General features: G+C 35.1%; 2 protein-coding genes, 1 non-coding gene and 2 pseudogenes across 5 annotated transcripts; 2 read left to right on the forward strand and 3 right to left on the reverse strand.

Moving 5' to 3' along the window:
• The first annotated feature begins 750 nt into the window (after positions 1-750).
• Positions 751-1,562, forward strand: LOC104701903 (kunitz trypsin inhibitor 2 pseudogene; annotated as a pseudogene). The gene has a single exon (XR_015562253.1). The product of XR_015562253.1 is annotated as a kunitz trypsin inhibitor 2 pseudogene (transcript).
• A 3,484-nt stretch (positions 1,563-5,046) lies between these two features.
• LOC147941624 (uncharacterized) lies at positions 5,047-6,039 on the reverse strand (annotated as a pseudogene).
• A 3,121-nt stretch (positions 6,040-9,160) lies between these two features.
• LOC147941625 (uncharacterized) lies at positions 9,161-11,463 on the reverse strand. 2 transcript variants are annotated; one of them, XM_087459192.1, is made up of 2 exons: positions 10,300-11,463; positions 9,161-10,141 (listed from the first exon to the last, which is right to left on the reverse strand). In XM_087459192.1, the coding sequence occupies exons 1-2, from the start codon at positions 11,333-11,335 to the stop codon at positions 10,137-10,139; spliced, it is 1,041 nt and encodes a 346-aa protein (XP_087315318.1). In that variant the 5' UTR covers positions 11,336-11,463; the 3' UTR covers positions 9,161-10,136. The 2 variants fall into 2 exon arrangements, with proteins under 2 accessions (XP_087315318.1, XP_087315317.1); XM_087459191.1 differs by having other exon boundaries at positions 9,161-11,457.
• Positions 11,464-14,462: 2,999 nt separating this feature from the next.
• LOC147941626 (U2 spliceosomal RNA) lies at positions 14,463-14,658 on the forward strand. The gene has a single exon (XR_015563045.1). It is a non-coding gene; the product is annotated as a U2 spliceosomal RNA (small nuclear RNA).
• A 383-nt stretch (positions 14,659-15,041) lies between these two features.
• Positions 15,042-15,548, reverse strand: LOC104771729 (uncharacterized). The gene has a single exon (XM_010496308.3). It carries the CDS (start codon positions 15,418-15,420, stop codon positions 15,193-15,195), a length of 228 nt encoding a protein of 75 aa, XP_010494610.2. The 5' UTR covers positions 15,421-15,548; the 3' UTR covers positions 15,042-15,192.
• Between the last annotated feature and the right edge of the window lie 5,174 nt (positions 15,549-20,722).

The following is a 20,722-nucleotide window of genomic DNA, read 5'->3' on the forward strand; positions in this document are numbered from 1 at the left end:
GTCCGCAGCGTTGGATCAAGAAGTCTACTACTGGAAGATTATGCATATATTGGCAAGTTTTACGATCTGCCCTTTTCTTCCATCTCTTGATTCATATCGCTTTCTGATTATACAAAAACTGAATTTTTCATTATAGCGAATTTCTTTAGTAGTGAACTATCATCACATATTTATTATTTTGTCAGAAAAAAGTGGAGATAATTTTGATTTATGATTTAGCAGCTTGTTTAAATTACCAAAAATACACATTCTTTGGTTATCCGTGGAGCCGTTTGTCATATTCAAATGTGACGTTGGTACTTAGATTCGATGATGATGTAATAAATAACAAAAGAAAATAAAAAGAAAATTAGCTGGCCAACTTGTGTCTAGAGATGTTGGTAATCATTCTATACGTTGAATCACTCATCCTCTGAAATATTGTCTTCTTCCCGTGAATTATTTGATCATCCTTGTTTTGCTATATAAATTTGTTAGCATGGACATTGTGCATCTTCCTCGTGTTGAAATTCTAATTTTGAATCGATTACCATAGTCTAATCCCTTCTTTTCAACCCTCACTATAGTAGAAGGACCCATCACAAAAATGATCAGAATGTGACAGTGCCGAAAAAAGCCAAGCATTTATAGCTGACAATTTTAGGTTTTACTCAACCACATGGTAGTTTGTTATCTCTTTTTTACTGCCATACTCGATTTAACTGCATGAGAACTCCTATAAATACCGATACAAAATGGTCTTGTGTTCCACAACTCAAACCCCTCAGAAAAGTAAACATTAAATCTTTAAAAACACAAAACCATCAAAATGAATAAACCTTCAGTGGTCTCTTTTCTCATCACTCTCCTGTTAGCTGCAGCAGTCTGCATCCAAGCAGGCGAACCGGTGAAGGTAACTGTTGAAACTGATCTTAAAACCGATCAACAATACTACATCCAGCCAGTCAATACCAACTTCCGCGGAGGTGGTCTTGTCCCAGCACCCCCTACACTAGGTTCCTTATGTCCACTTGGCATTGTCCAAACAGCCATTACGTTCATACCAGGCGTACCAGTTACCTTCTCATTTCCAAACCCAACCACGAAAACAACCATTTCTACAGATGATTATGTAAATATTGAGTTTAAGTCCAAATTCTGGTTCTGCGATAAGCTTTCCAAGTTTTGGAAAGTCGATGAATCCTCATCAGCTACCGAAGAGCCTTCCATTCTCGTTGGTGGTACAAAGCAGGAACAGAATAGCTGGTTCAAGATTGAGAAAGCCGGAGCAAACACCTATAAGCTGACCAGCTTTTCCGGACCTATTGGAACTAAGCCAGGAGCTTTTGGGGTACCACAACTAGTTCTCACCAATGATAAGGCTAAAACCTTACTCGTCAAATTCAAAAAGGTTGATCAAGCGACTATTACTACTTCTACTTCTCTAAGAATGTTCCCGTTCTAGCTACTGGTCAAAATCATGTAAAAAAAAGCCTGAGACTCGTCCATGGCAAGAAATAATGGGTTGAGATAATACCCGCATGCAAGTTTTTATTTTCCATAAATAAAACAAAATTATCCTTTATAGCGCTTTATTATTTATGCATGGTCGGGCTAGTCAATGCGACTGCTAATTATAATATTTGGGAAATAGAATAATACACCTTAAAAAATTCTCTATATAATAAAACGGAAGTATACGATATTTTTTTAGACTATATAATAGATATATTTATTATTTTTTTGTTATAAACTTGTGACATAGGTGTCTCATAATATACGGGTTAGTCTAATTTTTGGTAAGTAAGGATAGTATGAATTTAGTTAATTATAGTAACATAGAAATCAATTATAGGTAATATTTAAAAGATAAGGAAATCTCTCAACCTAATTAAAACAAAAATATGTGATTATTCTTTCACATTTATTTTATTTTATATTTAAATTATTTTAATTCTTTATCTAATATATTTAGTTAATAAAATTTATGATTTTTTTCTGCATATGATGTAATTTTTTTTTTAAACAGACATATATTGCTCAAGTGATGAATAAAAAAAATATACAAAATGTCCTACATCACCAAAGAAAATTAGTCAAAGATTCAAAGTCATATTAATAAAAAAGAGACTAAAATGATTCTGAATACGAATGAGCAGAAACCTTGATTTATCAGGTATTAAAATTAAAAAATTTATGCATTTTATTATGGTTCTTTATTTTAAAGAATTTCAACTTTAAATAACTTTAAAAATCCAAATGTATAACTTTTTTTCAAATTTTAAAGATTATTAATATTCCAATTTTTCAAACATTTATCTTTTTATAAAATGTTTAAGATAGGAATAATATTTAAACATTATAAGAAGTTCAAATATTATAAGTATTTCAATTTCTAATACAATAAAATTTATTCAAATATTTTAAATTTTAATAATATATACGAAATAAAATATTACATGACGGATTATATGGCATGACATGTTTGAGTTGATATTAATAGTAATCAATCCGAGCAGTAGTTTACTATTTGTTGATAAATTGATAATGATCACTTTAATTAGTAAAACTAGCCATATATATTGTATGCGCTCTAATACTAAGCGTATGGTCTTTCGTGAATTCCAAAAATCAAATTCCAATAGATTGAAGAAATTCTTAGAAGGGATATTGAACTTAACATTTTAAAGGATTTTAAAGTATTCATAAAATCTTTTGTTATTCAATTGAGGATTCAAAAAAATCTCATGAAATCCTATGCTATTCAACTAAGATTTATATAAAGTTTTTTAAAATAATTTAGAATCTCTTGTTATTCAATCAATAGTTTATAAATCCAACTTTAAATCTCTTGTTATTCAAAATATCACAACTTTTTTTAGAATGCTACTTTGAATGATTCTAAGAGACTTTTTTTTTCTTTTTAGTTGAAAAGTACTCCTCTCAAAATCGTACCCTTTGAAGTAGAATTTTAAAGGATTTAAATTAAAAACAAAAAAAAAACAAATGAGCAGTCAACGCTTCTTGTTTATAATCTCTCAACAATTCATGTTTGCTTCTCGCTCCCTCTCACGTTTGATTCTCTCTCTCTCACGTTTGCTTCTCTCTCTCTCCTTACTTTGTTTTTGTTCTTGTCTAGAGAGAACCATTGAAATATCAGATCACATGTTGTTTGCTTCTCTCTCTCATCGTAACGTGTTGTTTCTCACGATGCATAGGTTTTGTTTTTTTTTGGTAAAATATTTCAAAATCACACAAAGTTTAGTAAGAAAATCTCATAGAATTACATCTCATTTTCTAAAAAAAAAAAAAAAAATCTAAAACACAATCAAATCTCTTAAACATCTCCTAAAATTCTAAAATATTAAAATCTTACCAAATCCTTTAAAATATAACTTGAATACCCCCCTCTTATAGAAAATGCAAATTTTAGGCAAATTTTACTTATATGCCTGTTTTGCTAAAATCTTATGAATTTGTCATTTTCAAAAATTAAAAAATGTCTATATTAATGATTTTTTTTTTTGCTGAAATACATACTTTATAAAAAATACTAAATCTTAAGAACAAATAGAACCGACTAAACGTAAATATAACAAATAATATGCATCTAATGTATTTTTGTAGCCTGAAAATAATAAATTTATCAGATTTTAGACGAAATGATAAAAAATTTAAATGCAACTAAAAATATGACATATTCGTACTTAATTTTACATTGAACTATACATAAGTATTCATGATCTGCTATACATAATACATCCGATGGAAGTCTATGTAATTCAAGTAACTGTTATGGTATGTTATATTAATTCTGGATCTGAAAGTCTAGCTATCTAATTGTGCTTATATTATATAACATGATTTGAAGGGATTTTAAAAAAAAACACAGAAGAAAATTTTGAATTGTCGTCGCTCTCGCTCATTTGTTTTCTTGCAAGAACGTGGTGGGAATCATTTCTTTATTTGGAAATCATTTTTGTTGTTTCAATAAACTCTAGTAGAAAGAAAGGATGTGGGCAGAAACAGATATGTAGAAGATAATTCGTACGTAGATAGGGACTACTGGGCATTTTCTTCCCGTGAATTATTTGATCATCCTTTGTAGTATATGTTAGTCGACATGAACCATTGGGCATTTTCCTCGTGTTTAAAACCGAAGTGAGAATTGATATCCATACAATACTCTAAACCCTTTGTAGTAGAAACTAGAAGGTCAAAATTTCACAATGTCTTTGCTCTCCACAACTCAGATTTTTAGGATGCGTAATACTTGCTTCACAAGATTGACATTTTCTTCGGCCGGTCATACTTTTGTAAGATACATAAATATTCATATGCCATACATAAATCAAGTTGAATATGCTACCTCGTTAAAAACATGACTTGTAAATATGGGGAAGTAATTAAGGTATATGGTACGTTATACTATTTCTGGATCTGGAAGTTTATTTAATTGTGCTTATATAACATGACTTGAAGATATTTTTTAAATAAAAGTTGAATTGTCGTCGCTCATTCGTTTTCTTGGAAGAATGTGGTGGGGAACAATAATTTTTGTTCTTGTATCAATAAAACTCTCCGAATCGAACAAAACCTGGAGGAGGATACGATTCCGGTGGGACTTTCTCGTAGCTCATTTCTTTTCTTTCTCTCTTCAATTCGATTCGGAGAGTTTTGGATTATCGGAAAAAAAAAAGAAAAAAAAAAGAAAGAGACATTTTGAGGAGGAGGGGGACCTTTTCAATTAAGTAAAGTCACGTGTAAATCATGCTACTCACGTTCTTATTGGACTTTTGGGCCGAAAATGTTTGTACTAAAAGCCCTTTTGACTTTAAAGACCTCATATCCGGAGATTTTACGAGAAGAAGAAGAATGGTTCTGTATTTTTTTTGGTGTGGGACGAGCAGCTTTTCTTAAAAAAAGGAAAACATGTTGTGTATACATCAAGTGCTGCTATATGTAATAATGTAACTCCAGGATTGTGTTAGAAATGACCACTTGAAGGACTTTTGTTATCTTTCAATGTTCTGAGAAAGCAATGATGTTTATTATACATATATAATTCTAAGAAAGCATATCCAAAAAGCTTTTCTTTAATCTACCATCCGATAACATATCCATAACAATCTTTATAGTGGACGCATCAGCAGCGAACCTGCACCTCTTCATTTCTTCGATGAGTTCAGCTGATGTATTTATGTCACTACCTCGGAGATGTGCTCGGATTAGTGTGTTGTATGTACAACCATCTGGCTCATGTTCATCCTCTTCTTCCATTTTTCTAAACAACAGGTCCGCTTCAGACAGTGACCCTTTCTTACACAGTCCTCCAATCATTATGTTGTATGTCTTAACATCGGCCTTCACTCCTCTAAGAGGTAGACTACAGAATAAATCCCAAGCATCATCCACCTTACTAGCATTGCACATCCGATGAATAATAATGTTATAGATACGAATATCAAGATCCATCTTACTCTTCTGTATTTTTTCAAAAATTTCCAATGCTTTTTCTATTTCCCCATTGTCACACAACCCAACCAGCAAAATTTTGTAAGTCACAATACTAGGAGGAACACGACGAGAAACCATCTCTTGGAAGAGTTATTTGGCAACCTCAAGTTTTCCCGATTGGCAAAACCCTTGGACAAGGGTGTTATAAGTAACTGTATTAGCAACCACTCCTCTCAAAGACATTTTGCGGAAGAGTTCCAAACCATCGTCAACCCGCTTAGCCTTACAATAACCATTGATAAGGATATTAAACGTCACAGTATTAGGATCACACTCTTTGCTAACCATCACGTCCAGCATCTGGTTTGCCTCATCAAGGCGGTTCTCCTTGCAAAACCCATCTATCAAAGAATTGTATGTAATAGTATTAGGAGCTATACCTCGTTGAATCATCTCATTGTGCATTGTTTCGGCCTCTAGAAGTTTTCCCTCTTTCACAAAATTATCAATCAAGGCGTTGAATGTGACAACGTTGGGGGTGATATTCCTTGTGATCATATCCCTCAGCAACTGCGCACCATCATCCCATGTACCATCATTACAAAAGCCCACTTCCTTAATATCTAAAAGCCCACTTCTCAATCTCTCTCTGTAAGACAGATTCCTATGGCTGAAACCAGAATAGTCTCTCGGTACAAAAATTAATTTGTTCAGAGATTTAGGGGGAAAATGTGTAAATTAAGATTAGCCAATACCCCCCTTAGTCTTCGGATATTGTTAACCCAATGCTAGGAGAATATTCGAACCTTGGTGATAGGATTAGTTGGCCTAATTAATGCCATAACTTTAAAGGTTTAATTATTGGCTTTCCGACTATTTATTTTGGACATGCTGATTGCTCAACCTAGCTAAAAGGCTTTACATAGTTGACGAAATTAACTTTATCATATACCAAAACAATGTACAATAAAATTACAATACAACAAAATAAAATAAGTTTAGAACTAGAATTCGGCCCGTGTTACAGCATGTATTGAAATTTTTTTGTTTATTTTGTATTTTTATTTAAAGTACTATATATGTGATTGTTTTATTTGTTTTAAAAGTTTTTTTCTTTTTTTGGATGAAACAATATGCAATGAAATCATATGTTGAATATGACGTGGAAAATATATCTATCTTGTAAGATCTATTCGGGAATATCTAGATTTTGATCCGCAGTATACCGCAGATTAAGTTATCTGATAAAAAAATAATTTTTGTTGTTGTTAATTTTATTTGATTTTTTTAATGTTTAAAATTATGTAATTGTATTTTGATTGTTAAGTATACCACATATTTTTTATTTTTGTTACAACATTAATTTAACAACCTTAATTAGATATGTCTATTCAAACATGTCATAGACATATCATATTTTTTATATCAAGATAGTGGTGGGGAAAATACGAATCCCCCTTCTAAAAAAAATGTGAACCTTTTTTTTTCTTTTGTAACCAGCATTAATTTATTAATCCATGTAGCACCAAATTAATGATATTTTAAATTTATATTATTATCTACTCAAACATGTTATGCTATATAATCCTGATATTTTAATTCGTAATACACCGCAGAAAATATCTAAATATATTATTAAAATTTAAAATGTTTTAAGATTTTTTTTTTTAGAAATTGAAATACTTATAAGATTTAAACTTCTTAAAAAGTTTAAATATTATTAATACCTTTAACGTTTTATAAGTTTAAATATTTTAATAATTTTAAATTTTTAAAAAAGTTTAGACATTTTGAAATTTACAAAGTTATAGTTGAAATTCTTTAAAATAAAGAACCAGAATAAACCATATATTTTTTTTAAATTTCAATGCGTGCTGAAAGTCTTTTGTATTTCCTCATCCTTTACAAATCAAGATTACACTCTATATAAAGACTACTTAGTTACAAAGAGATTTGATCCCTCGAGAATATCGGAGAAGATCAGAGAAGATCTCTAACTTATGTTGACCCGTTATTGAGGAGAGTTTTGTGGACCTAATATTGACCATCGTTCACCCTCCCGCAGTGAAATCGTCTGGACACCGGACGGTTAAACTGGACCTGAATTCATTGAATAACATAGTCGGTAGACCCTTGGTGAAAATGTCCGCAAACTGCAATGAAGAAGGAACATGTAGCACCTTCACCTGTCCAAGGCCCACCTTCTCCCGAACAAAGTGGAGATCAATCTCGATATGTTTAGTCCTTTGATGTTGAATCGGATTGTTTGAAAGATATATTGCACTGATATTATCACAATAGACCAACGTTGCAGATCGAATCGGTATATGCATTTCCAGCAGGAGGTTCCTTATCCAACAAGTTTCAGCTACCACATTAGCTACTCCTTTATATTCGGATTCGACACTAGAACGTGACACAGTTTGTTGGCGTTTGGATGACCAAGATATTAAGTTTTCGCCTTGATAGACACAATAACCCAATGTTGAGCGTCTTGTGTCTGAGCAACCTGCCCAATCTGAGTCTGTATAAGCAGTGAGAGAGCTGACTGTCCCTCTATAAAGTTGCAGGCCATGGGTCAGTGTGCCCTGAAGATAACGGATGACTCGTTTTAACGCTTGATAGTGTGGAACTCTGGGATTATGCATAAACAGGCAAATTTGCTGTACCGCATACGTGATATCTGGCCTAGTGAATGTCAAATATTGCATAGCTCCTGCTAAGCTTCGATACTCTGTTGGATTCTGAATCTTTTCTCCACATTCAGCTGTGAGCTTGGAGTTGAAATCCACCGAGTCGCTACTGGTTTATAGTCTTGCATATTAGCTTTAGCTATGATAGACTTTGCATAATGTGATTGAGAAAGCAGAATCCCAGCTTTGTTATACTCGGTCCTGACAACATATTCTAGCTCAACTTTTAACACTCCACATCATTTCTCTTTTTTTCACCTAATCATTCAACGCCCAAATCAATTTTAACCTCTCCAATAGTTTTATTTAATAAAATTCAACACCTTATCCTACTATTTTCATTTTATATTCTTATTTTTATTTAATTTGATAACAACACATTTATAATAATAAATAAAATTAAGAAAAGTTACATTATTATTTTTTAAATTGAAATTTTATATTTTTAGCTAATTTTTAATATAACAAAATTATAAAATATGAAAACAACAAGAGTTTATTAGAGAAGAATTTGAAAATATATTAGAAATGATGAATTTTTTTGTATTGGAATAAAATGAACTAAGTCTCTATTTATAGTGTGTAAAAAAAGTTGAATTTTGATATATAAATTATTTTATAAAAAAATTATTTACTATATAATAATTGATTTTGAAATAATAAGATAAAATTTTTTTTTCAAAATCTTACTTTTCAATAAGAATACAACACATGTCTCTCTCTCCTAACCTTTTTTCTGTTTCTAAAAAAAAAACAAAAACAAAAACAAAAATTAGAACGTCGCATATGTGATGTGGGCCCCAAAAAATCAGAATTGATTCAACAAGGATGAATCCACGTAGATTTTTTATTTTCTGCAGTAATTAAGCAGTTGAGGGCAATGGGACACGGAGCTTACAGACCAAAAAAAAAGAAAACTTATCGATTAAACCAGCTCAATCAAAGCTAGTTAGAGAAAGGTTGCTCTTGTGAAATTGATTTTCTTGTATCTTATTTGCAAGTGCTCAGAGCGCTGTTTAGTGTTTTGAGAGTTGTTTAAACAAGGTACATTGCAAATGTTACGACTCTAGTACAAATATGTTTTTGATACTTGAGACATTATAACTTTTGTTCTTTAACATTAAATTTCAAAGAATAATTCAGAACCGAAACAGGGGTAGACTAAAAGAAGAAGATACAAACACAACAATATTCTGGGTCATAGACTCATATGGTTCCTCAACGCAGCCTACAAGAAGGTAAGAAACGGTGTCGTCGTGTGGCATCTTCCTCCTATTCAACTCTTTCTATCCATTCTTCCTCAAGACTACTCTATGACCAATTCTTTCTAAGATGAAAACATTCTAAGAAGGCATATCCAAAAACTTTTTGTCCAATCTACCATCAGATAACATATCCATAACTATCTTTATAGTCGAAGCATCAGCAGCGAACCCGCACCTCTTCATTTCTTCGATTAGTTGAGCTGATTTGATTACATCACTAACTAGGAGATTTGCTCGGATGAGAGTGTTGTATGTCCAATTATCTGGCTCACACCCTTCCCCCTTCATTTTTCTAAGCAACATATTTGCTTCCGAGAGTGACCCTTTCTTACATAATCCTGAAATCATTATGTTATATGTCTTAACATCGGGCTTCACTCCTCTAACAGGTAGACTACAGAATAAATCCCAAGCATCATCGACCTTACCATCATTGCACATCCCGTGAATGATGATATTATAGATACCAATACCGAGTTCCATCTTACTCTTCAGGATTTTTTCAAATATTTCCAATGCTTTTTTTAGTTCTCCACTGTCACACAAACCATCCAGCAAAATTTTGTAAGTCACAATATTAGGTGGCACACCACGAGAAACCATCTCTTGGAAGAGTTCTTTAGCAATCTCAAGTTTTCCCAATTGACAAAACCCTTGGATTAGAGTGTTATAAGTAATTGTATCTGCAACCACTCCTCTCAAGGACATTGCACGGAAGAGTTCCAAACCATCGTCAACCCGCTTAGCCTTGCAATAACAATTTATGATAATATTATAAGTAACGATATCAGGGTCACACCCTTTGCTAACCATCAGACCCAACATCTGATTTGCCTCGTCTAGGCGGTTCTCCTTGCAAAACCCATCTATCAAAGAATTGTATGTAATAGTATTAGGAGATATACCTCGTTGAACCATCTCCTTGTACAGTTTTTCGGCCTCTAGAAGCTTTCCCTCTTTCACAAAACTATCAATCAAAACACTGAAAGTGACAACGTCAGGGGTGATATTCCTTGTGATCATATCCCTGAGCAACTGCGCACCATCATCCCATCTACCATCATTACAAAAGCCTTTAATGAGAGTGGTGTAGGTAATAACATCTGCTTTAAAACCTTTCACTTCCATTTCATTGAAAAGGTTGAGTGCATCGTCGAGGATCCCGTCTTTGCAAAGACCATCAATGATGATATTGTATTTGGCTGCATCGAGCTTCATCTTTCTTTCTTCCATCTTTCTGAGCAACTCCATGGCCAAGGCAGTTTTCCCGGACTTGCACATTACATTTAAAACAGGTCCATATGTAACTTCACTGGGTTGACAACCATTAGCCACCATCTGATCGATCAAAACCACAGCTTCAGACACTTTACCATTGAGACAAAGTCCATTGACCAAAGTGCTGATTGTAATGGCATTGGGCGTATGTCCCATTTCTACCATTCGATCAACTAACTCAACCGCTTCGGAAACTCGGCCCTTGAGACATAAGCCATTGAGTAGAGTGTTAAATGTGATAGTGTCAGGCTCGTAGCCAAGTTTCAGGATCTCCCCCAAAACAGAAAAAGCGAAACAAACTTTACCACGCCGACAGAAACAATTGATGAGAATATTGAGAGAGTACAAGTTATACGCAATCCCAATCAACTCCATCTGCTTGGAGAGAACTAAAACGAGATCATACTGCTTTGTTCTGGCAACAGCACTAAACAATCTATTAAAATCAATGACAGTGGGAAGAGGACGAGACCTAATCATGGATTGGAACAGACCAACAGCATCATCTTCCTTAATATCTAAAAGCCCACTTCTCAATCTCTCTCTGTAAGACAGATTCCTATCGCTGAAACCAGAATAGTCTCGTTCGCAGCAAGACAAGAGTAAAGCAGTTCTCAAAGTACCTGACCTTCGGAGTTGACGTGTCTGAACCAATCCATTCATGACCCAGATTAAAGAATTTGAAAGAGGGAAAAATATAAATGGCACCAAAAGCTACGAAGACGATACGAAGAACGGAAGAAGGAAGGGAGATCAATGGAATTATTTGGGAAACCTAAAAATCTTCAGATGATTGATAACCGGTTTGATATGCTTCTATAACCGATTTAATGGGACGGTTCAGTTAAAACCGGTTATCATTTAGCCTTTGGTTCCACTAATATTACTTTACTTGTTGACAAAATGGTTTTAACCGAGTCTAACCGACCAACAATGACGAATCACACCCAAAGACTCTTCTAAACATTATCACACTCATATACATTACTTTTAAAATTTTATAGATAGGTTTGGACTCTTTGATTTAATATATTATTCATTAAAATTTTACAAACTTGATTGTAAAAAGACGGATTGTATAACGTATTACAAAATTCTACGACATGTATATATTTCTTTTATATACAAAGAATAACGTTGCATAAATGGCAAAAAAATCCTATAAAATATGACACTTTCTACGTATATCGGGTTTGTAAGCTGTCTAATAAAGTGACTTGGAAGAAACATTACCATCTTATCAGTCTCGTATCTTGCAGCATAACCTACACCCGACTCTTGAGGCACATTGGTGCAAAAGACCTCACCACCCAAAGATAGACAGGGTGTACTGAAAAATTACTATCAATAATTAAACAACTTTTACAAAATAACGATCAATAATTAAAATAACAACTTTTTACAGTAAACTATGAATAGTCTATATTCTTTTTCTTTTGTATTTGCGAGCTAATTGTTATTGATTTGACGTATTATTGGCTGTTGCCATAATCTTTTTATAGACCAAGTTCTTATTTTTTTCAGGTTTTGTGTATACAAAGAATTTGCAAATACTAATTACAGTACAAAAACAATTAATAATAGTGGCTAATGTCAGAAATCAAATTAGAAAGATTTGAAAAAGCTTAGAACAGAACTGTGAGTAGCAAATTTACCTGGATATATGTAGCTGCAGTTAGGCCATTGCTCCCGAGTTTAAATTGAGCTCTGTAGTTTAGAGCCTACAGATAGGAATGTGAGCCCAAAAAAAATTAAGTTAAAGAAACTATTCATCAAAACGTTCATCACAAAAATAGCAAACCTTAAAACAGAGATAATTTCCTCACCATGTATTCTAAGCTGACTTTTGTCATGGACAAACGTGACTCATTTATTAGCTGGAAAAGAATATTGTAAGAAAACACATTTTGTCAAGCTAATATACACCATTGAATAACTACATTATCTCTAGTTACAACTAATGTTTAAGAAAGTGCTAGGTATTAATGCAAGCATGTCTAGCTCCTACAACACCTAATCAGGGTCTTGAAGATCATAGACGTTCTACAATATAAAGAATTATTTGATAGAAAAAAATTATATATATAAATATCTTTTAGAAATATGAAAATAAGAAATCGTAAACAAAAAATGGACTTTTTTAACTCATATCAAACAATATATGAACGTTTATAACTATGTATATGAAGATAAAACTAACAAATTTAAATTTATGAAGTTAAAAGAAAACTAAAACGAGATCTATGGGCGGTCGAGGCAGCCGTTTAGACGTTGTCTGAGCGCCTAGCGCCCGCAATCTGTTGAACCATTTACATTTGTATATGCCCTCACAGTCAACTTATCAGTTATAGCGTATTTCACTGTCGCAGTTAGTCTACCATCAGTAGTAACACCTCCAGTAAGTGCCAGCTGCAACAAAAACACTCAGAAAAAAAAGAGAGTTCAATTAAACATTAATCCAATAACACAATCATTCTTTTGATATGCAAATAGTTTACTACCTTTGTGTTCAAGTTGTAGGCACTAAGTCCATAATATGTTCCTGGCGCCATCGTTGAACTGTTTGACACAAGAATAAACGGGCTTAACGAGAAGCACCAAATAAAAACAAGGAAAAGAAAAAAATTGTTTGCAAATATGACTGTAAACAAAAAACACAATTACCTGATATTAAACTTTCCATCAAAAAGGCTGCGGAGTAGTTCAAATGTAAACAACTGAAATAATCACGGTTTAAAATATCTGCACAAAAATAAAAGAAAACTGGTTACAAGAAGTTGACAAATGACTTTTGTTGACTACCAAGAAAGACAGACTTTTGAATGCAAATCCGGATCAAATTGAACAATTTTAACCATACTAGATAGTTTCTACTGTTTGAGTAAATCTTGTAGCCTAAAGTGCTCGAACTTGGCCAACACAAACAACACAAGACTGCTAAATATCTCTAACACGACAATAAAATACTCATGTATGAAGCCAGACTCTCATCGGATATCTCCAACAATTTTTCGTTTTTCAACACATACTGATCAAGAAACCCATAGATCGATCGGCAAAGCCATTTATGATATATACTTAACTGTAAGCTTCTATATCGACATCTTCATATCCAACACGACAAGTGAGGTTCGAGTTATCAATTTTCTCATCGGCTTGTTCCGTCGTAGGCGGTGGTAAGAGATCCGCCATCACCGCCGTTATCGTGATGGAGGTAGAGATGGAGAACTAAAAGGTATTCTTCAAGTTTGTTTGAGCTTTTTGCTTGCAAAGCAAGGCTTTTACCAAAGATAGAAAAGGAAATGTAGAAGAGAAAGTTTAAATATTGTAAACACTAAAATGCGTAGAGAAAAGGTAAATATCCAAAAAAAAAAAAACAAACAAACAAAAATCGTATAATATCTAATAGAAGAATGGTGCAAATACAGTATGTTTAGGGAAGATTTTCGTGTTTCGAGGATGGAGTCATCGTTCTACAGTCTACTCAAACTATAAACTAACTCTGAGTTGACTTTGAAATACCAAAACTACTTCTACTCATACTATAAAGTAACTTAAATTCTACATGGAGATCAATAGCTAACATGTTCTGTATTTTGTTATGAATATCTAACTATACAATTAGCTTCAGTTACTGGGCTAATTCTCAATAATTAAATTTGGGCCGGAAATTTAAATACTCGATTACAGTTAATTTGAGTTGTTTTCCAAAGTCCCACATCGATAGTTCTGGATTCGTTCGCTCTCACACGAGGGATATAAAAGCAGTTCAGGAGGGATCGGGCAAATCATACCTTTCTCGGCCTTTTGGCTAAGATCAAGTGTAGTATCTGTTCTTATCAGTTTAATATCTGATATGTGGGTCATCGACCTGCACGATATTAACTCTATTTTTTATGGGGGAGAGTTCACCATTTCAGCTTGCTGATTGGACTCTCACGTGTCGCCTTCGTCTTGCACTACTGCGAAAGCCTGGCACACCTCACCAAAACACGAGTCCAATTTTTTCAACACAAACTGGTTTATCTTAACAACGCAAACCAGTAAGACCAAACACAACCGTTCTATTCGAAATAGCCCCCCAGTCATCATTAGCTTGTTCGACTGGGTCAGAGTTTTTTCCTTTTAACCTTTTTCCTTAATTCCATTATTATTTATTGGTTTAAACTTTTGATTCCGCAAGCAATTGTACAATTTTGTAGTTCTAAACGTTTGCTTGTACCAATTTATATTATTATTATCATACTGCTATTTTATTCGATGATTTAAGTAATCATGTCATTAAAAAAAATTATTTCAATTTTTATTTAACATTTCTTTAATTTGTCTATTCTATAGTTGTGAATCACACCATCATTCAGATTTCATGTTTACCGAAGAGTTGTGATTTGTGAATTTATAAATTAACAACATACTAATTTTAAGTAGATTGTTAAACCCAAGACATACAAGAGCTACAACTAATAACTGCCCATGCATATGCGCTTTTGAACACTTAAACTCGAACGCTTTGATGGTTTTCACGGCGAGAAGCACTGGAACACAAAACTCTCATAAACACATGCACCACCGGTGACGAGAAACTCATTATCCGGCCGAGATGCCGACATCCGAGGATTACTACTGCTTCTCTTATCCGGTCTCTTGCTTGAACCAGAGCCGAACATCATGTCTTTGCCGGCAGTGGAGGCAGCTGTTTTCTCCATTCTCCGGCGGTTGACATATTCTTCGGATATAAAGACATCCATTGGGTTGTAGAAAAGGATCCAAGAAGAAGTAGAAGAAAACCTTTGCGGGTGTGTTTAGGGGATTAGAAAGATTATGAAACAAGTGTTTGGAGTTTGTTGAGGTGTAAGTTGAAGTGAAGAAGAGGCTGAAACTATAATATAGATGGCCCATGTTACATGTTTACATCTAAGATGGGGGTAAAACTGTTGACTGATACCACAATTACACACACATAGTGGTACAACCACTTAGGAGGTTTTTAGGATCAATCCTAAGTGTCTAAGAAGTATTTTAGAAAATGATTATATGATTATGTAAGGATATAAGAAAGATCTTTTACCAAGGGGATATATTTTATTATTGAAACACTCAAAGGATTACAAAGGCTCTTAAGACTCTTACACTCAAACTTACTCACTCCAGATTGAATGAAACTCTTCACCAAGCCTTAGTATCTATATTACAAGTCTTAGGGAATATTACATAGAATATTCCTTAAGATATTTTTATGCTTTATTTTACAACCCTCCATTTATTCAACTCTCTCATAACCATATACTTCACTATCATATATCACACACTTATTATTTATTCCCCCTTTCTCCAAAAGAGAGGTGACGTTTATCTTATCTGTTGTCGTCTTCTTCACTGTCTGAGGCGACTTCTGTGACGTAGATCTTTTGGCCTGGAATGTATCGCTTTATCTTGTATTTTTTCCCTTCAACTCTGTAGACCGGATGATCTGGATTTGATTGTGGCCATGCGTATTGATCATGAAAGCCTGCTAACACTTGTCGTATTTCTTCAGCGAATCCTAGCGGGTAGACGTGTCTGTTGTGCCAGTGTACTGTGTGCGGACAAAGAAGATTATGGTCAACTTCAGATTCATTAGATCCATTCAATAATGCAATTTGCTTTGCGCGTTGATGGAAGTTTCCCGAGGCAAAAGCATCATTATTGTAGCTTATCTCAACGTTCGCATCATATTTCTTTAGGACAGTGATTTCCCTGTCTTGTTCTTCTTGGATTGTAGTGATCCTGAACGTGACAAGTATATCCAACTCAGGTTGTGCACGAACATGTTCTTGCCACCAGGTAACATCATGGAATAATATGAGCCACTTGTATAGTAATTTGTAATGCGCCTTTCGTCTAGTTAATATGCATTTCGCCAAGTACTGGAGCAGTTGACTTTGTGGATGAGGACTGCAATAGTGTAAAGATCTGCCATGTACCAAAGTAGGAGGTATGCTTCTATAGGAAACCGGCCATAATGAGCAGGGTTCATATGGATGGTGGTAAGGAAGGGATAGGCCGGGTGGTAAGGGAGGCCAAGAAGTGGACCCTGATCAAGACCATACCGGTGTATATAAAGCTTTAGGATACCATGCAGTGTCTTAATCCCTCTGTAGATCAATACATTGTCGAGTAAGGATTCTCTTATTCCATGCAGCATATCGGCAATCTTTTTCCGCATGTTATCTTCTGTTGGATTGTCTGGACTGAGGGTGTATATCATGGGTACTATTGTCAAGATTTGACGCTGAGTTCTTGAAAGAAAATCTGGGAGGAAGTTGTCTTTTCCTTTGATGTGTTTAACATCGAATTTCCACTGGGAAAACCAACTTGCCCACCTGAGTAACTGAGCTTGTGGTAGTACCTTATGCTTGAACTGAATCATTTTTGGAAAGGATGACATGTCCATCTCGATGAGGAAATGTTGGCCCACCAAATGAAACTCAAATTTTTCTATTCCTCTTTTGACAGCGAGTATCTCTTTGTAAGTAGAATGGTAGTGTTTTTCGCTATCTTTGAAGACTCCACTTTTATAGCCACATATATGTATTTTCCCCTTCTCGTCTTCTTCTAAGAGTATTGCTTCCCAATAGCAATCACTTGCGTCCGTCTGCAGAATTCTTTTTCCTTTTGCTGGGATTTTTAGTGCTGGTAAGGTAGTGAAAATTTTCTTCAATTCTTTTACTGCTTCTATGCATTTCTGGCTCCAAGGAGGGCATTTTTCTTGAGTTGAGCAGAGAGAACCGATCTGTGTTTTGCAAGACCATGAATGAAATCCGACATATAATTGACAATCCCCAGAAATTGTTGGACTTCCTTGAAAGATAGTCGTTCATCTGGAAACTCATTGAGTTGGGTGGCAATGTGAGGTTGGAGGTAGTATTCTCCCCTGGATATGTGCATTCCCAGAAAATCAATCTCCGTTTCTCCGATCACCATCTTCTTTTCTGATAGCATAATACCGTATTTTTGTACGATACTGTGGAACTTTGCCAATAATGAAGTGTGAGAATCTATGTCTGACGAGAATAGCAGAATATCGTCGATATACACCAGCGCATTTGGGAGGATAGGTTCGAATATCTTGATCATAGCTTTTTGGAATAATGAAGGAGCTACCTTTAGTCCAAAAGGCATGACTTTCCAGTGGTAATGACGATCTGGTACACAAAATCCCGTCTTTGGTCTGTCCTCTGGTTTGATTCCAAGCTGCCAAAATCCTGCTTTTAAGTCAAACTTGGAGAAGATTTGTGCTTGCGGGAGTTTTTGGAATAACACTTCTCTCTTTGGCAAAGGAAACTTGTCATCGGCAAGGAAATGGTTGAGTGGTTGATAGGTGATGACTAATCTGAGTTTTCCTCGCACCTGTTCAGCCCGTTTGTTGACGTAGAATGCTTCGCATGCCCAAGGTGAAGTGGTATTCTCAATGAGCTCTTCTTTCTGGAGTTGGTCAATCTCTTCGAGTGCAAGATTGTAGTGATCTGGGTTCATTCCTGGGTGACTTGCTTTAGTTGGGTTGATATCCTCATTCTTCTTGAAGGGTAAGGATATGAAGAAATCTGGATTCTTCCATAAAGGAGATGAGCATTTTGTGAGAAACTCCGAATGAGATGTGGCGCAAGACGTCTTTGCAATTTCTAATTTTATGGGATTAAACATCTCCATAGGGTATAGATGAGACACCGTTGTCCAAGGTAGCAACTGATTTTTGTGTTTGAGACCTTTCGGGTACCACGAAACTTTCCGAAGACTATGAAGGATGTCAAATCCAAGTATAAAGTCCTTTCCAGGGAGTTCAGAACCATATACTTTGGATTTAATCATGTATCCGGGGAAAATTTGGATGTAAATTGGCTTGCTGATAAGAGAGATATGAAATATCTGGCCGTTGGCTGCTTTGAAAGCGACTGAACATGAATTCCAATGTGAGGCTGGGAGGAGGTCTGGTTTGATGATGGATGAAGCAGCTCCAATGTCAAAATAGGTAATGACCGGTATTGGTTTATCATACTTGTTTGGGAAGATGTAGATCTTGGCATTTGGAGATGGTTGGGTTAGATACACCAATTCTTCTTGATGTGATTGCTCTACTTTGCAGAAATCAAATGTGTAGAGGTCAAACAACATGAATTGGTCGTCTATATCGCTTTCATCTCCAGTATCCTCTTATGAAGATGCATCTTATAATTCCATACCCATTGCAAGAACTGTATCATCAGTTGGTTCATCATCAAGGGAAAAGATGGATTCAATATCTGAGTCGTCAATATCTTCAACTTGTGCCAAGTAGCCAAGGAGGTTGTCTCTCTTCTTCTTGTTAGGACACTGTTTCGCATAATGTCCCTTCTTCTTGCAGATGTAACATCTGTCTGATTTTTTGAAACCTCTTTGAGTTTTCTTCCTGAAGAATTTCCATTTCTTTCTAGAAGATAGCTTTGGATATTTCTTCTGCCACTTGCTTCTATAGCTCTTTTCTTTTCCATGACTTGTAGAACAATGGCATCTCTTGTCTCTGCATTTGATATTGAGTTATGGCTGATCACATGCTTTTCCTAGAAGCTTTCCTTGTTCTTGAAGCTGTTTGAAAAACTTTTGGTGGTTGCATAGCTTTTCAAGGGCTGCCAGAAAAATTTGATATATTTCTCCAAGTGAAGCTTGGTTGAGAGGCATATTCTTGAGAGACAATATCCTTGACGTTTCATTTCCAAGTGGTTCTGGAAGTGAATTCATGTACGCCTGCTTGAGGTTGACGTCATCTATCCCATTCAGGGCATAGAATCTCTTTGACATTCGCTCATAATGTCTTTCAAGATCCTTCCTCTTGAAGGAGCAGCATCTCATGCTAAGATACTCTTTTCTGGCTTGGATAGTATAATGATCCCATGTGCCGAGAAATTCATTGTGGATGTGTCCCACCAAGGCATCGATTGTTGGAGATTGTCGGATTTGTAATTGTCGATATTGGCCTAAGCTTATCCACCATTGCCTGAGACGTCCTTGGAATTTAGCCACCAGTTTATCAATCGATGTAGGCAAAATGGCTCCTGGATTGAGTTGTTGTTCTGTTAGCCATGCATGCATCTCATATACTTTGTCGCGCCATTTTGAAGGAGGAACATCATCAAAAGAAAAACCCTTATGTGGTTCTGTATTAAACTGCAGATTTCCTTCTGTCTGATTTCGTTTAGTTTCTTGAGTTTCTTCATATACGTTTCCACCTTCACTTTCTACGTCTTCTTCAACCACAGCCGGTGAGGCCATCATAAAAGGTGGGATTATGACCTCATCATTTTCATCTTTTATTGGCGTCTTTTTCATCATACTTTCTTGAGAAAAACTTTTTTCTTGTTTTGCAACCTTCTCAAGAAAAACAGTGAATTGATTAGCGCGCTCCACCATGAATTGCGCTTTGCTGGTTTCGGGTTGATCTTGATATTTTGATGTCTCGGTCAAAGGTTTGGGTGGTTCAAGTATGGCTTCCTTCCCTGTTCTTTTTTCTATTGACTTTTTTTTTTGGTAGACTGTTGTTCATAAACAACTTTTGTTGGTAAGAAGGAGGATGCTCCGAAAATACTTGGGTCTTGAGAAAAAGATAAAGGTTGTGTTTGGGCTGTGTAAGGTGGTGTGTGGATGGGGTATGGTGTGAAAAGATCATATGGCATTGGAGGTTGGGTTTTTGGTTGGTTTTGTAAGGAGTTTAGCTGAGCTTTAAGGGACTTTAGCTCAGACTCTTTTTGGGACATGTGGGGAGAGTTTATGGAGACAGTAGTTGCAAGGTGGAGAAGTTCTTGGTGGAGAGAGGTTATCTTTTTGGTGAGTTCTTTAATGGAAAGGTCCATGATGGTTACCTTTTTGTCAATCTGGCTTAGGAGATAGTTTTGGATTGTGGCGTTCTCCGACTGCCAATTCAAAGTTGCTTCTGCGGCGCTGATCTGCTTTACTGAGCCATCTGGGTTCTTAACATTTGGATTCCGGATTTTCCATGAGTGTTTTATATTGTTTTCTTCAAACTCTTTGGATGGAAAT

The sequence above is a fragment of the Camelina sativa genome, chromosome 7 (assembly GCF_030686135.1).
Source record: "Camelina sativa cultivar CO46 ecotype springtype chromosome 7, ASM3068613v1".
NCBI classification, from domain to species: domain Eukaryota; kingdom Viridiplantae; phylum Streptophyta; class Magnoliopsida; order Brassicales; family Brassicaceae; genus Camelina; species Camelina sativa.

Excerpts from the sequence above, each read along its gene's own strand:
- LOC147941625 (XM_087459191.1), bottom strand. The coding sequence starts at position 11,335 with ATGAATGGATTGGTTCAGACACGTCAACTCCGAAGGTCAGGTACTTTG.
- LOC104771729 (XM_010496308.3), bottom strand. The coding sequence starts at position 15,420 with ATGGATGTCTTTATATCCGAAGAATATGTCAACCGCCGGAGAATGGAG.